At 44.3% G+C, this 12,997-nt stretch overlaps 1 protein-coding gene across 12 annotated transcripts in view; it reads right to left on the bottom strand.

Annotated features, from left to right (window-relative positions):
- The window catches only part of DENND1A (DENN domain containing 1A), a 489,873-nt gene that overhangs the window by 192,337 nt on the left and 284,539 nt on the right, over nt 1-12,997 (bottom strand). For all 12 annotated transcript variants that reach the window (XM_081803556.1, XM_081803552.1, XM_081803550.1 and 9 more), the window contains one exon: nt 6,671-6,716. In XM_081803556.1, coding sequence (XP_081659682.1) covers nt 6,671-6,716 — 46 coding nt within the window. The remainder of the gene's footprint in view (nt 1-6,670; nt 6,717-12,997) is intronic.

The following is a 12,997-nucleotide window of genomic DNA, read 5'->3' on the forward strand; positions in this document are numbered from 1 at the left end:
ATAGGATTATTTAGCACTAACAAATAAATCTCACAAGGAATTTCTCAATTCCTGTGCAGATACATACATAAGCCACCACTTACATCTGAATATAATCATGGCTCAGAGTTTTGCATCAATCTCAGCATCAACAAGTGTGAACTATATCTTATTACTGTCTACCTGTGGAGGCCTGTGAAGAAGCAAAATGGCACAATGGTAAACAGGAAACACTCTTCTCCACTCACTATGAAACTGTGTAAAAATAAATTTATGTATATAAAAAAAAAAGGCGAACAAAGGATTAAAGACTTTCTATGCCGAGGGAAAAATGAAAAGAAAAAACGAGTTAAAACTGTGCCAACTCATTTGACAGAAATTCGGGTTCTTTGAGATGCATAGGAAAAAAAGAAAGGTTATTTTTCTTTTCTGTAAATAAGTAAATGCTGTGATTTTTGTGTGGGAGCCCGCCAGTTACACCAGGAGCCCCACTGCAGATGCAAATGCTGCCTCCGGCTCCCACAGACCAAAAAGAGCTCTGACTTGGTCCCTGGATGTGGTGGCCCAGTGCTGTGCCAAGCATCTGGTGCATCTGCAAAATCAGGCTCCTAGACGCTCCCGCCAAGCCTCCCCAGGTAAAGGACGGAGAGAAAGAGAGAGGAAGCTGTGACCTTGGCCTCGTGCCCTCATGTACCTGTCACATGCCTCCTGACATTGCAGTGTGCTGGGAGAGGTGGCTAGGGGCCTGTGAGCCTGGTTTCTGGGTCTCACTCCCCCTGTTCTTACCGCCTGGACTATCACTTAGTATATAATCTAAATTTATGTCCTCAAACTGGGCTGTAGAAAGAATATCTAATTCATAAAAAAGTACTTGGAAACAGGGAGGAAAAGACAAAATCTAGTAAAAGTGGTGCTTAAACCCCTGAAGAAAGTCATCAGCACAAACACCTCTGCCACGGCATGGTAGCAAGGGGCCAATCGGAAGCTTGGGTTGGGATGCTAACACATCTGAATTTTATATATATGGTCGTGGTGTGTAATCTACTAAAGAATTACCTTGATCTTTATAAATATCAATTTACTTTATTAACATGGTTAAGCAGTTTCCAAGCATTTTATATGGAAGGACTGTGTTTCTAATGGCCCAGAAGGAGAAGGCCTGACCATGTCCCTCCCCTATTTACACACTTCAATGGCTCTCCATTGCCCTATAAAGTTCAAACTCTTTAACAAGGCTTACAAGGCCCTGGATGGCCCGGCCCTTGCCTGCCTACCTCAGCTCTCCTCTCTCCTTTCAGCTCTGTGCTCCTGTCCGATACTGAACTACTCATACTTTCTGGAAAACTCCATGGTGTTCATTTTAAGTCTTTGTCGATGCCGTTCCCAGTTTCCCTGGTTTCAGTTTAGGTAGTCCCTTCCTCTCGGAAGCACGCCCCTCAAGGCTAGATGTGGTGTCTGCCCTACCAGACCCATGGCATCCCAAATTCACTGCACTTACTTTCCACTTGTCTGCATCTGCTCCAGACAAAACCCTGTGAAGGCAGGGATTATGTGACATTCACCATTTCATACAGAACTCCTCGCATGATGCAGTGCCTGGGTACGCAGAAGGATCTCGAAACATTCCTGTAGAAGGGGATGTAGACTGCATCCTACCACAGGCCAGGCCCTGGGACATGCTGGGCACATACAGGACTCCCTTATTTAATCCTTACCACAATCCTAAAAGATGGATACTAACCACTATTCCAGATGAAGAAATTAAGATACAGAGAGACAAAGTATCATGCCCGAAATTCCTACAGCAGCGGAGCAGTCCAGCAGGGGACTGACAGTACGTTCACACTCTACAAAAGTGCTGCTCCCATCCCTGACACAGTCTCTGGCACTGCAAACCAGGAGACAACAGGGCAAGCACAAACCAGTTTTGTTGACATTCTCCTTCCCCAGGTGATGAGGATGATGAGCCTGGTAACCTAAGTGTCTCTGAAACAGAATTCAAAGCCATCAGCTTATCAATGTAAATGGCTTTAAGGCCACTGAGGAAATAAAAACAGCAATGGTGGGCGCCTGGGTGGCTCAGTTGGTTAAGCGACTGCCTTCGGCTCAGGTCATGATCCTGGAGTCCCGGGATCGAGTCCAGCATCGGGCTCCCTGCTCAGCAGGGGGTCTGCTTCTCCCTCTGACCCTACCCCCCTCATGCTCTATCTCATTCTCTCTCTCAAATAAATAAATAAAATCTTAAAAAAAAAAAACAAACAGCAATGGTTGTTGATCTCTGTTGAACTCTATGTGCCAGGCACTGTGCGAGGCACCCAATAAGCATTACCTCACTGGATCCCCCAACGGTCCTTTAAGGGAGAGACGGCCATTGCCATCACTTGATACATGAGACAACGGAGGTTAAGAGGTCAATTACGGTTCCCAAGATCGCATAAGCAGGAAGGAGGGGAGCCAGCGCCCAGAGCCCACGTTCTCACCACTATGCTTCACTGCCTCTCTGTAGAGGTGCAGCAGCAGCTACAGGCTAACCCAAGCCTCTGCCTGCAACCGTGCCAGGGCTATCGCCTTTCCTGCCTCCTCCCTGAGCATTCTGCCACGGGGACTGATACATACATGATATCCTGCATCCATCCCTCATGTCGCTCTGAGGCCTGGACACAAAGCATTGTTTGTGAGGCTTGGAAAGGAAAGTCTTCATTTATCAAACAGGAGAAGCACCATCGACCAGATGTGACCTGGCGCCTGCTACCAGCCATGGCGCAGAAGAGGGGCAGCAGAAATGTCTCCTGAACCGAACTGAGGTTGAAAGAATGAAAGGAAACAGCCACTGTGTAATCTGGCCACGTTTCGGTACTTCCTAGCTGCCAGCTAACGAGATCATTCTCTCCAAGAAGAAACTAGGTCTATGCCAATAGCCTTGGCTATCCTGCTAACTTACCACTAGCCTCAAATTAATGTTTGCTTAAATGAGAGAAAGAATATAAAAAGGCAGAAGGAGGGGTAAGAATCACGATCAACTATAAACTTGTCACTTTAGAAGGAAGGAGGACTCTTTAAGGGGACGAGGTTACCATTTAACACACCGCAAGGGCATCCTGGTAGAGCAGGAAGACCAGAATGAGGTCTTTCCCCAAAATAACTTTTTTTCAAATGAGAACACTAGGTTATAATTTATATTTCCTTTTGTGCAACAAATTTGAGTGTCATAAAAATGGTTAAAAAGTCTTCCTATGGTAGCTTTTTCTAAACTTTTATGAACATCTGCCACATTCATTTGAAGTTTAAAAAATTCTGGCACATATGCAAAGGCATAATAAGGTGCCTATAGCTTTCAAGAAAAAATAACAAGACAGTCAAAAATAAGCTTTTTGCTGAATTGCCAGTAAGAAAACTAGTGTGCGAGATGAGATGGGCCTTCCCGAGCTCCCTCCTTAAAGAGCTTTCCTTTGGCCCCAGGTACGAGCTCCTCCCCGAGCATTACAGCCCATAGTTCCTGGAAGAAATCTCAGGAAAGCATTTCTCTCCCTTGAAGGGTATAATAGAACCAGATAAACCCAATCAAAAGGAATGACTAGAGCACTTGGAGTCTGAGCTGAAACCCACGCGAGGAGATAGACTCAATCCCATGATTGGGTAATTCATGGCTGCCCAACACACCCAGGAAAAGACGACTTTGTCTGGAAAGTGGCTTGGCTGGCCTCAAGAATGGGGCGACAACTATTTCTGTTTTTCTTTTAGTGCTGACCACACAGGAGTTCAGCATGGCAAACCCCTCCCCAAGTTCAAACAGGTCTAAGATTTATCTTGCCTGGTGCTTCCTGAACCTTCTAAGCCCTTCAAAGGCTGAGGAGAGTAGACTTGCACCCATTTACCTAAACGCAAAACTGTGTCAAATTTTAGCTTCAAAATTTATGTATATTTTGCACTGCATGTTTTACTACCAAAGGCCTTTTCAAAAATGCCTTATAATCATATAAAAAGTCAAAAATTTACTCCATCTTTAAGTAAAATTATAGTGCTGGGTTCCCTGGAAATTGTGATGCCTATTGGAGGCTCTAAATGTGTTCCGGATTCCAGTTTTCCAAGCAGGCACTCAATCCTTTTCAGAAAACACCTGCTCGGCGTCCTGCTAAGTGCTGAGGACACCACGCGAACGAAGCACAGTCTTTGTTTTCAAAGAACTCATACTCCTAGGGATGACAGAGAGGACAGAGAAGCAGACAGCTATCATCCAGAGCAAGAGGTACAGGAAGTGAAAGATGACAACTGGGGGACTTTTGGGAAGAACTGGAGAAGGGCAGGCTTAGCCACGGGGGTGTTGGGGGGGCGTGTGTGTTTAGGGATCACTGAGCACTTGCCAGCAAGGGACAGTGAGGGGACATGAGGCACAACAGTGGCGGAGACTGAGCAGATGTGGGGAGGGCAGAGAGAGGTGGGCCGTAGAGGTGCAGGGACCAGGCAGAAGGCACTCCTCCAGATGTCGGGACTGTGCCCTGAATTTCATCTCCATCTTCATCCCTCCACAGCCTAGCAAATGTCTGGAACACAGAGGCCTGCATTTTGCTTAACAAATGAATGAGGAAGGCTTCATAAGAATCCAAGAGAGCAAAGAAAAAAGGTCAATGAAGGCAGTGAGGAAGGAACAGGGTGAGAGTCCAGTCAGAGACGCGGTGGCTACTTAGAGAGAAAGAACTGAAGAAGAGGAGCCCTCAGCCATGCTCCGCATGTCCCACCTTGGTGCCTTCTCAGGCAGCGGTGCCACTCACAGGGATGGGGAGCACTGGAAGGCCGTGCGTGCGTGCGTGTGTGTGTGTGTAATGCATTGTTTGGGGAAGTCTGAGTTTGAGCCATCTGTAGTACATTAGGTGACAGTCAACTGGCACTTGAAACTTTGCATCTGAAGTCCACAAAAAGGGACGCCAGTGTTAGAATCACAGCCGAGAGTCACTGACATTACCTTGGTAGCTGAAGCAAAAAGCCTTACTCGAGAAGACTAGAGGGCATGTGGAGAAGAAAAGCAAGCTAAGACTAGAAACGTGGACAATGCTAAAGGTAAAGACACATGAAAAGGAGTCTGAAAAAGCCCGTGCCGGAACACTCTGGAAGGCAGGAGGAGGGGCAGGAAAGAGCTGTGGACTCTGATAGACCAAATGGTCTTTAGATTCGTGTTTCAAACTCTGCAAGAACAGGCATGAAAGGTCAATGAGAAAGGATTCGCTTCCAATTTTTCACACAGGAGCTTTGAATACACCCCTAAACTTGACAAACAAAGGTAAAACACAGAAGAAATCTCTTCAATCTGATCTAAATACACCATCCAAGATAGTCCATAAACTGTGTACTGTATGTGCTCAGGGCTGGGTGATGACAAGGAGGAACTGTTAACAGAATGTAGGAGCCACATGGCCGTCCTGTCAAATTAGAAATTTGAGCAGATTTCTGTGGTCTATTTTGATCAAGATTCTCAATGTCAAACAAACAGGTTTTTCGATAACCAACTTGTTTCATTTTCGTAAGCACAATAGCACAGCGTGCAACAGTTAGTGAAGAAGCAGGTGGTCCTCGTCGACGTGAAATGAAGGGAACAGAAGAAGAGAAGTAGCACTTCCTTTAAGACATGCAAAGCATCATCACAGACGGACATGGCTCTAGATTTTCCCTCTGAGAGCGTATCTCCTGTGCAAAACAGGCAAGCCCCCCACCTCCCACCCCGTTTTGCTCTAGTACAAATTTAAACTCTCTCTTGAGGAGGGAAAAGCTTAAGGTTCATGTCTACGAACCAATGGCACTTACAAAAGCACAGAAAAGTCCTTTAAAAGAACTGCTATCTAATTGGTACAGCCATGCAGAAAGCAATCTGGCACCAGATTCATAGCTTTGACCAAGCATTTCTACTTTGGGGGTTCTGTGCTAAGGAAATAAGTCAAAATGCAGATAAAGCCTTATGCATAAAGATGTTCACTGAAATGCTATTTATAATAGCGGAAAAGGATAAACAACCTAAGTGTCCAACAATAATAGGAAAATGGTTAAGTTGTGGTATATCCAAACAGTGGGCTCACAGGCAACAAATTAAAAATTATTATTACTGCGAGTAGATTAAAAACAGGTAGACATCCCCATGCCATAATGTTAAGTGAAACAGACATAAAATTATACACACACACACACCAGTTATGCACATTCATACAAAATATATATTCACAGAATATAGACTAGGAGGAAGAATAATGAAATGCTAACAGTAGTTGAATCTGGAAATAATGGTATTGTGGATAATTTTAACTTTCTTTTTTGTACTTCCTTATACCACATGCTCTACAATGAAAACGTAACACTGTTACAGTGATTTAGAATAAACATCATTTTGAAAAGCAAGCAATTTCCCTTCCCTCATTCAAACCCTTAAAGAACCCCTTCCTCCTGCCTCTTTGAACCTCACTCCCTCACCCATGAAAATTGACAATCTCCAAGCAAAGTGGAAAAACACTGGAAACCAGAGCCCAGTGGAAAGGGTCTCCGCTGAACGCTCAGCTCTGTGCACCTGGGAGGGGGCTGCGTATGAAGTGTTGCTTTGACATGCTCCCATGTGCAGAGCTGTGAATCCAGAGACTGTGTCTTTTCCACTGCCACATAGCAAAACAAAGCTGCAAGTAGAGAGATCTGGGGAGGAAAGGCGCCAACTTACCTCCATTAAACTTAAATGGATTCCTATGAGGTAGGGCATGGGAGCACTGTGAAGAGAAACAGAGACACACAGCTGCTTTAATGTCTGTTGCTTCCGACAGAAAATTACAGATGGTTCACTATTTGGAGAAAAACTGTTTTAATAAACGTATGCACAGTTACATTTCCTTTCACAACAAAAATCCTAAATGTGACATTTTGTTCCCAAGCCTAGAAACTTCTGGAGAATTTCAAAATGTGGGCAGCCTGAGAAGCAGCATGGGTGGTGGGAAGAGCACCGACCTTGGCGTTAATCCCTCAGGAGCAGCTCTGTGACTACACAGCCTCAGTTGCCTTATCTTTAAAATGGGATACTGGAATCAAACTGGCAGCTCATGATCAGAACAAGAGAGAAAACACGTCAAATGATTAGTATAGTTTCTGGCACAAAAGGAAACTATTATTGCCACAATTACGACAGAAAAAGCAGTTAACAAGGTTGAATGGAAGGCATGATGCGTTTCGGCGAAAAATGATTGTTTTATTTGCTGTTTCCTTCTGCCATCCAGAGATGTGATCTAACTGTCCATTCTGACTGGCCTAAGTACGTGAGGAACTTCGAGCAAGCCTTCCCCCACCAAGTGCACACATGCCATCCAATGACACCACAGTTCACAAAGCCCCTTTCAACTGCTTCATTCACAGGGAGGGCAATGGTTCCCTAAGTCAGTGACTGAGCAGGAGTAGAGAACCCAACTCCAAAGCTCTTAAAACCTGGGCATTATGTACTGATTTCCTTTAGTTTCAGGAGTGTGTGTGTGTGTGTGTGTGTGCTCACACACATTATCATTTATGATGCTACTTACCGATAAATGGGTTAAGCATTAAATGAGGAAATTCAAATTCATCTTTCCTAATCCACGCAACAATGGCATAAGGTAGGCGTTATCCCCATTTTACAGAGGAGAGAACAGCCCCAGAGAGCTTAAATCCCTCCTCTAAAGCCATAAAACAAAGGAAGCAGCAAACATGGGAGGACTCTGAAGTTTCTTCTTCTGGGCCATGCGGACTTCATAATACTGAACCTAAAATCCCTGGGCCCACCTCCCATCAATGGGACAGTAGGGGAGAGAGGTCAAGAAGTAGGAGGAAGAGAGTGAGCGGGCACCTTTTCCCCAGGTCTCTCCAGTACGTAACACATCCTATGAAAGGTGCAAGAGTTATTCTGTGAGCGTAGAGCAAAGATACCTGGCTCTGATCAAGGTGACCAGGCACCTTTCCTCTGGGGCAGCCAGGAGACTGCAAGTGGATCTGCAAGGATGGCTTTTCTTGGGAACAGGGTGGGGGGAGCCAGAGGGGTAAGAAGTGAGAACACAGAGGTGTGCTTTCACTTGAATACTAAGGAGTTTAGGCTTTATCCTGAAAGCAATGGGTAGGGAATGAAGGTTTTTAAACGTCAGATGTGCATTTTAAAATTGCTCAAACATTTAAAAATAAGAGAGGGCACAATTCCCTCATCACCATTCAACAAATAAAATTCTTCAAGCAAAAATCCTTTCCCAGAATATAAAATGTCCTCCTTACTACAGATCTCAGCAGTAACATATCTTGGGAGCCTGTAAAACAGACTTGAATATTAGCAGCACAGTTTGGGAACTATTCTTCTAGAAGACTTTTGTATTTGATAATAGCCAAAGAAAGAATTATACACACAACTGCAGTGAAAGTGGAGTTGTCTTGTCTTTGCTTTCTTCTTCTTCCTCTCTCCTTTTTTAAAAAAAGATATCTGCTGTGCACATTCAGCTTCTCTTCGCTTCTAGGGGCAAGGAAATGCCCTATGATATTTTTTTCGCTTAAACTGTAAACCATTAGTTTAGCTGCCAGCCAAACAAATGCTCAAACTTCCCAGTGTGCCGGGCTCTGCTGTCCAAGCTTTTTCCAGTGTACACTGAAATGAATGTGTTTCTAATTAAGTAGCTTCAGGAACACGACAGCTTCAATGTCAAAAATACAAAGTCTGAACCCTGGCAGGAAGTCTTAAGACTGCAAATGTCTCATCTAGTGGAACCTTGCCTAATGTAATGAAAGGAAGCAGGAAGAGTGCAGAATTCCAGAAAAATGGCCACTTATTAATTTGTCCAGAAGCACAGCCTAACACAGAGAAGGGAGAAAAACTCCAATCCATAATATTTAACCAAATCTCATCAACTTTTCCAGCTCCTACGTTTAATCATGCAAATGACAAAGGATGTGGAGTTTTAATTAGAATTTCAGAACTGAAATTCCAGCAAATGAGTTAATGTACAGAAAAAGACCATTCAAACAAGTGTGAGAAAGAGGTGAAAATAAATACTGCAAAAGTCTCTGTTATAACTAAAGGCTCTTACCTGAAAAAGAAATGTTTTCTAGAATTTTAAATATGTAGGTTTTAATGCCATGCCCTTTTGTCCTGCAATAAAAATCAGTGATACTCTGAAAGAGAGGAAAAGGAGTCTTGCAGAAGTGACTACAGATGCAAAATGGGACAAAGTGGGACTCACCCTTCAGGTATCATTAGGTAGGCATTTTTTTTAAGCCCAATAATTTCCCAAAGAGTAATTATGGCCTATCATAGACGTGCAATTTCTTAGCCAAGTACTGTTAGGGCTGCAACAGCTCTGTATTTAGAAAATATTGAAAGCACATTTACTCTGAAATCACAGCAGCTCCATGTTTTGTATAAATGCAAATTTAGACAAATACCTTCTACACTGTCATCATTTGCTTACAAAGCCTCAAATACTTCCCTGAATTGACTGCATTTTGCTCTGCAAAGATACTAATTACAGATTCCAAGTGGGGAGAGGAAAATGGGGGAAAAAAGGAAACACAGAGTCTCCTTAACATCTCAATGTAGCAAATATGTAACTGGGTAATTCTAGGTGTGTTCTGAAAATTTCTATTCTCAGTAAACCTCAAAGTTATTGTAGCTACTGACTCACTTTCTTTGGAAACCTCTTTTCTTTGGCTTTTTATTGTAAAGAGAAATTTGGGGGAGGGGGATCATATCACCTTAACGCTACTTTTATTTTCATACTTTTCTTATCCAGTATTGGTCCACATTAACAAACATATTTATATCTTCGAAATTATAGAGTGCATACATATTTTATTGTTTTCTCATTGGCCACGTTAACATCTCCCATATTAGACTACAATCTTTGTGATTAAAGACTGTGTAACATTCCACCAGCTATGGATATGCCTTAATTTACTGCACCCTATTTCCAAAGTTAGATATTAAGTCGCTTCCGACTTTTCACTATAAGTCATGCAGTAATGAAAATGAACAACTTCATGGGCATGAATTCCCAATAATGGAATTACTAAATCAAGAGGCAGGGCTCTGTGTGTGTGTGTGTGTGTCTGGTTTTTTTTTTTTTTTTTACACCTTTTGTTATTTTTTGGCAAAGTGCTTCCTAAAAGGGCAGGGCTGGTGTGTGTGTGTGTGTGTGTGTGTGTGTGTGTGTGTGCGCGCTATTGGTTTTGTTTTGTGTTTTTTTTTTTACACCTTTTGTTATTTTTTGGCAAAGTGCTTCCTAAAAGGGCAGGACCTGCCCCACTGGAAATCTTCCAGGACGGTTGCAAGGGTTGGAGATAACCCATGAAGTACCTGTTACAGGAGCAGCACACGGTAGGCTCAGTAACTTCTCATGCCCAGATGGGTTCTCTCTGAGGCCCTGACATGGCTGGTCCCACTAGACCCATTCGCTTAGCACCCGAAGAATGATTTCTTGTTCCTGCCCTGCTTCTGAGGGATACCTGGCAAAGCCCTGGGGAGGACAGTCGAGACTCCCTTATGAGTGTGAGGTGCTTGCTGGGCATCATCAGGCACATGTCCTGCTGACACCAAGCACACTCTCGTCACCCTTCTACTCGCTGAGCTCAGTAGGCTGCTTGACACTTTCTTCGGAAGGCAACCTTTACTCTTGGTTTTATATACCACCAAGGATGCAAAAGACCACAAGTAAACTGTAATTTGTTACTTCCTCACCACTTACAATGACAAAATTTAAAAACCACCTATCACTCTTGATCACTCACCTTAAAAGGAAAATACAGCAAAATACGTTTGTTTAAGCGATTCCTAAAACACTCCTTCAACATTCGGAGTCCGACCACCCTGCATCATTTTGATTCAGTCATCAGTGTGCGTGTTTTCCCAAGGGTATCTCAGTAACAAGACATAATCCAACTTCATCTAGAAGCTACCGTCCTTTATTAGGTCCCCCAAAGAACTTGCTTGTTGCTTCTCAAGAACACAGCAATGCAAATATCTGTTTGACTAATAGCAAATGAACACCGTGCTGCTTTGCTCTGGGTGCCTTTCAGTATTTGCAGTGACTTTGCATCTCAAAGTCAATTCCGAGTGCGATTTTGGAGACATTGTAAATGGCAATTAGACACAACATGTGTGGAACCAAGAGTGCACATAATTAAAGCGGTGGTCATATTAACAGCTCTGACCAAGTTCACACACAGGCAGGCCACGACAACCGTGTCACAGCTGCCCTGTGGCTGGCTGCAACTGCGGGATGCCATCGTGCATCTCTGAACAGCGGAACAGCGTGGATCTCTATTAGGCCTTCGTTCTCGGGAACTACTGCACTATCTGACTTCATCAGTTACATCCTGGAAGAGCAGAAACTACTCTTTCTTCCTTCTTCCCTGCGAAGGAAAGAACGTCTGTTGCTGGTGTCAAGGCAGTGACAATATAATGACCTTGACCTGAAAGGTATGTTTAATTTGAATCCTATTAAGGGGAAAAGGAACATTATAATATTTATTGAGCTACTATAACCCAGCTGCTTTTATGCATTATTTACACAGAATCCTCAAGATAACTCTCCAAGGTAGTGCTATTATCCACATTTTCAGACTGGGAAACAGGCTCAGAAAGGTGAAGTAAGTTGCCCAAGGTCACACAGCTAGTATAGGGAAGCTGTAATTCAAACCCAGGGCTGTCGGATGGCCATGCCCAGGCTGTCCCACAGCACACGCTCAGTACTTAAGCCAAAAGACATGCTGGTACACCAAGGGGGCTACTCACCCAATCCTCCTATGAACTCAGGCCTGCGACGTAGAGAACTTTCTTACAGGTAAGTTCTGTGCACGAGCTCACTCCCAGCATGAATGTGGCTCCTGCAGACTTATTAAGGGTCTTGCAGCCCCGTTCATTATTACTGCACATTCACAATTTGTTTAATTCCTTTCCCCAGACAACTAGAGCCCTCTTAATTATGTTCCCCTGAGGTGAGTGGCTACTAATGGGAAAAGAGTCAGGTGAAATAAAAGAACACTGGCTGCTCAAATACATAAAATACAGCTTCCCAGGACAAAGGGGGAGGGGTGGGGGATGACCTGCGGAGAGGTGGGAGGGCCCCCACCCCAGGTGAGCAACACCTCTTTGACCCCAGTAAGGAATTAGCTAAGAGCTGCCCAGGGACTTGGAAGGTCCACTGTGTTGCTTTTCTTTCCCCCATAAAAATGCACAGTCAGCATTACAGTTCACACGCTGCAGTACCCAGTCCACCCCTCAGAGGCATGCACCTCCTTAATCACATATCCCGACTGGCCAAGGGGAGCCCGTAAGTCTTTCCTCAGTTCACTACTTTTTTTTTTTTTTTAAATATTTTATATATTTATTCATGAAAGTCAGAGAGAGAGAGAGGGGCAGAGGCAGAGGAAGAAGCAGGCTCCTCGCCTAGCAGGGAGCCCGATGCGGGACTCGATCCCAGAACCCTGGGATCATGACCTGAGCCGAAGGCAGACGCTTAACCATCTGAGCCACCCAGGCGCCCCTCAGTTCACTACTTTTAAAGGAAAGGAAAACTCTGAAAGAAGTCTTCTTCATTTGAGCTTTTCTTTCTTTTTTTTTTGGAAAAGAAACAAAAGTGTAAACACAGCTTGTCCCTTGTAGATTCTGCTCTGAAATAAGGAGACAAGAGGTGGGAGAAAAAGCACCAACAAAGACCTCACAGCACGTCTTGTCAGAGAGCACTCAGCATCATAGCTCTGGTCTCACCGAGAGTGACCTGATGGACGGCGGACAGGCCGATATCCTGGCTGGTGTGCACAGGGAGTCGGGCCCAGCAGCCACTGTCTACTGCACTCCTGCCAAGAGCCAGCACCAGGCTAGGGGCTCAACGGGCATTTTCTCAGCAGACCCTCACCACAACAGTGTGAGGCAGGTACGACTGCTCCCAGCACTGTACAGATGAAGAAATGAAGGTCATGAAGGTCACACAACTCGTCAATGGCAGAAGAGACTAGAACCCAAGTCCATTCTGCTGAGACAAAACGAGCAGAC

The sequence above is a fragment of the Leptonychotes weddellii genome, chromosome 14 (assembly GCF_054177405.1).
Source record: "Leptonychotes weddellii isolate Sample4059 chromosome 14, ASM5417740v2, whole genome shotgun sequence".
In the NCBI taxonomy this organism is placed as follows: Eukaryota; Metazoa; Chordata; class Mammalia; order Carnivora; family Phocidae; genus Leptonychotes; species Leptonychotes weddellii.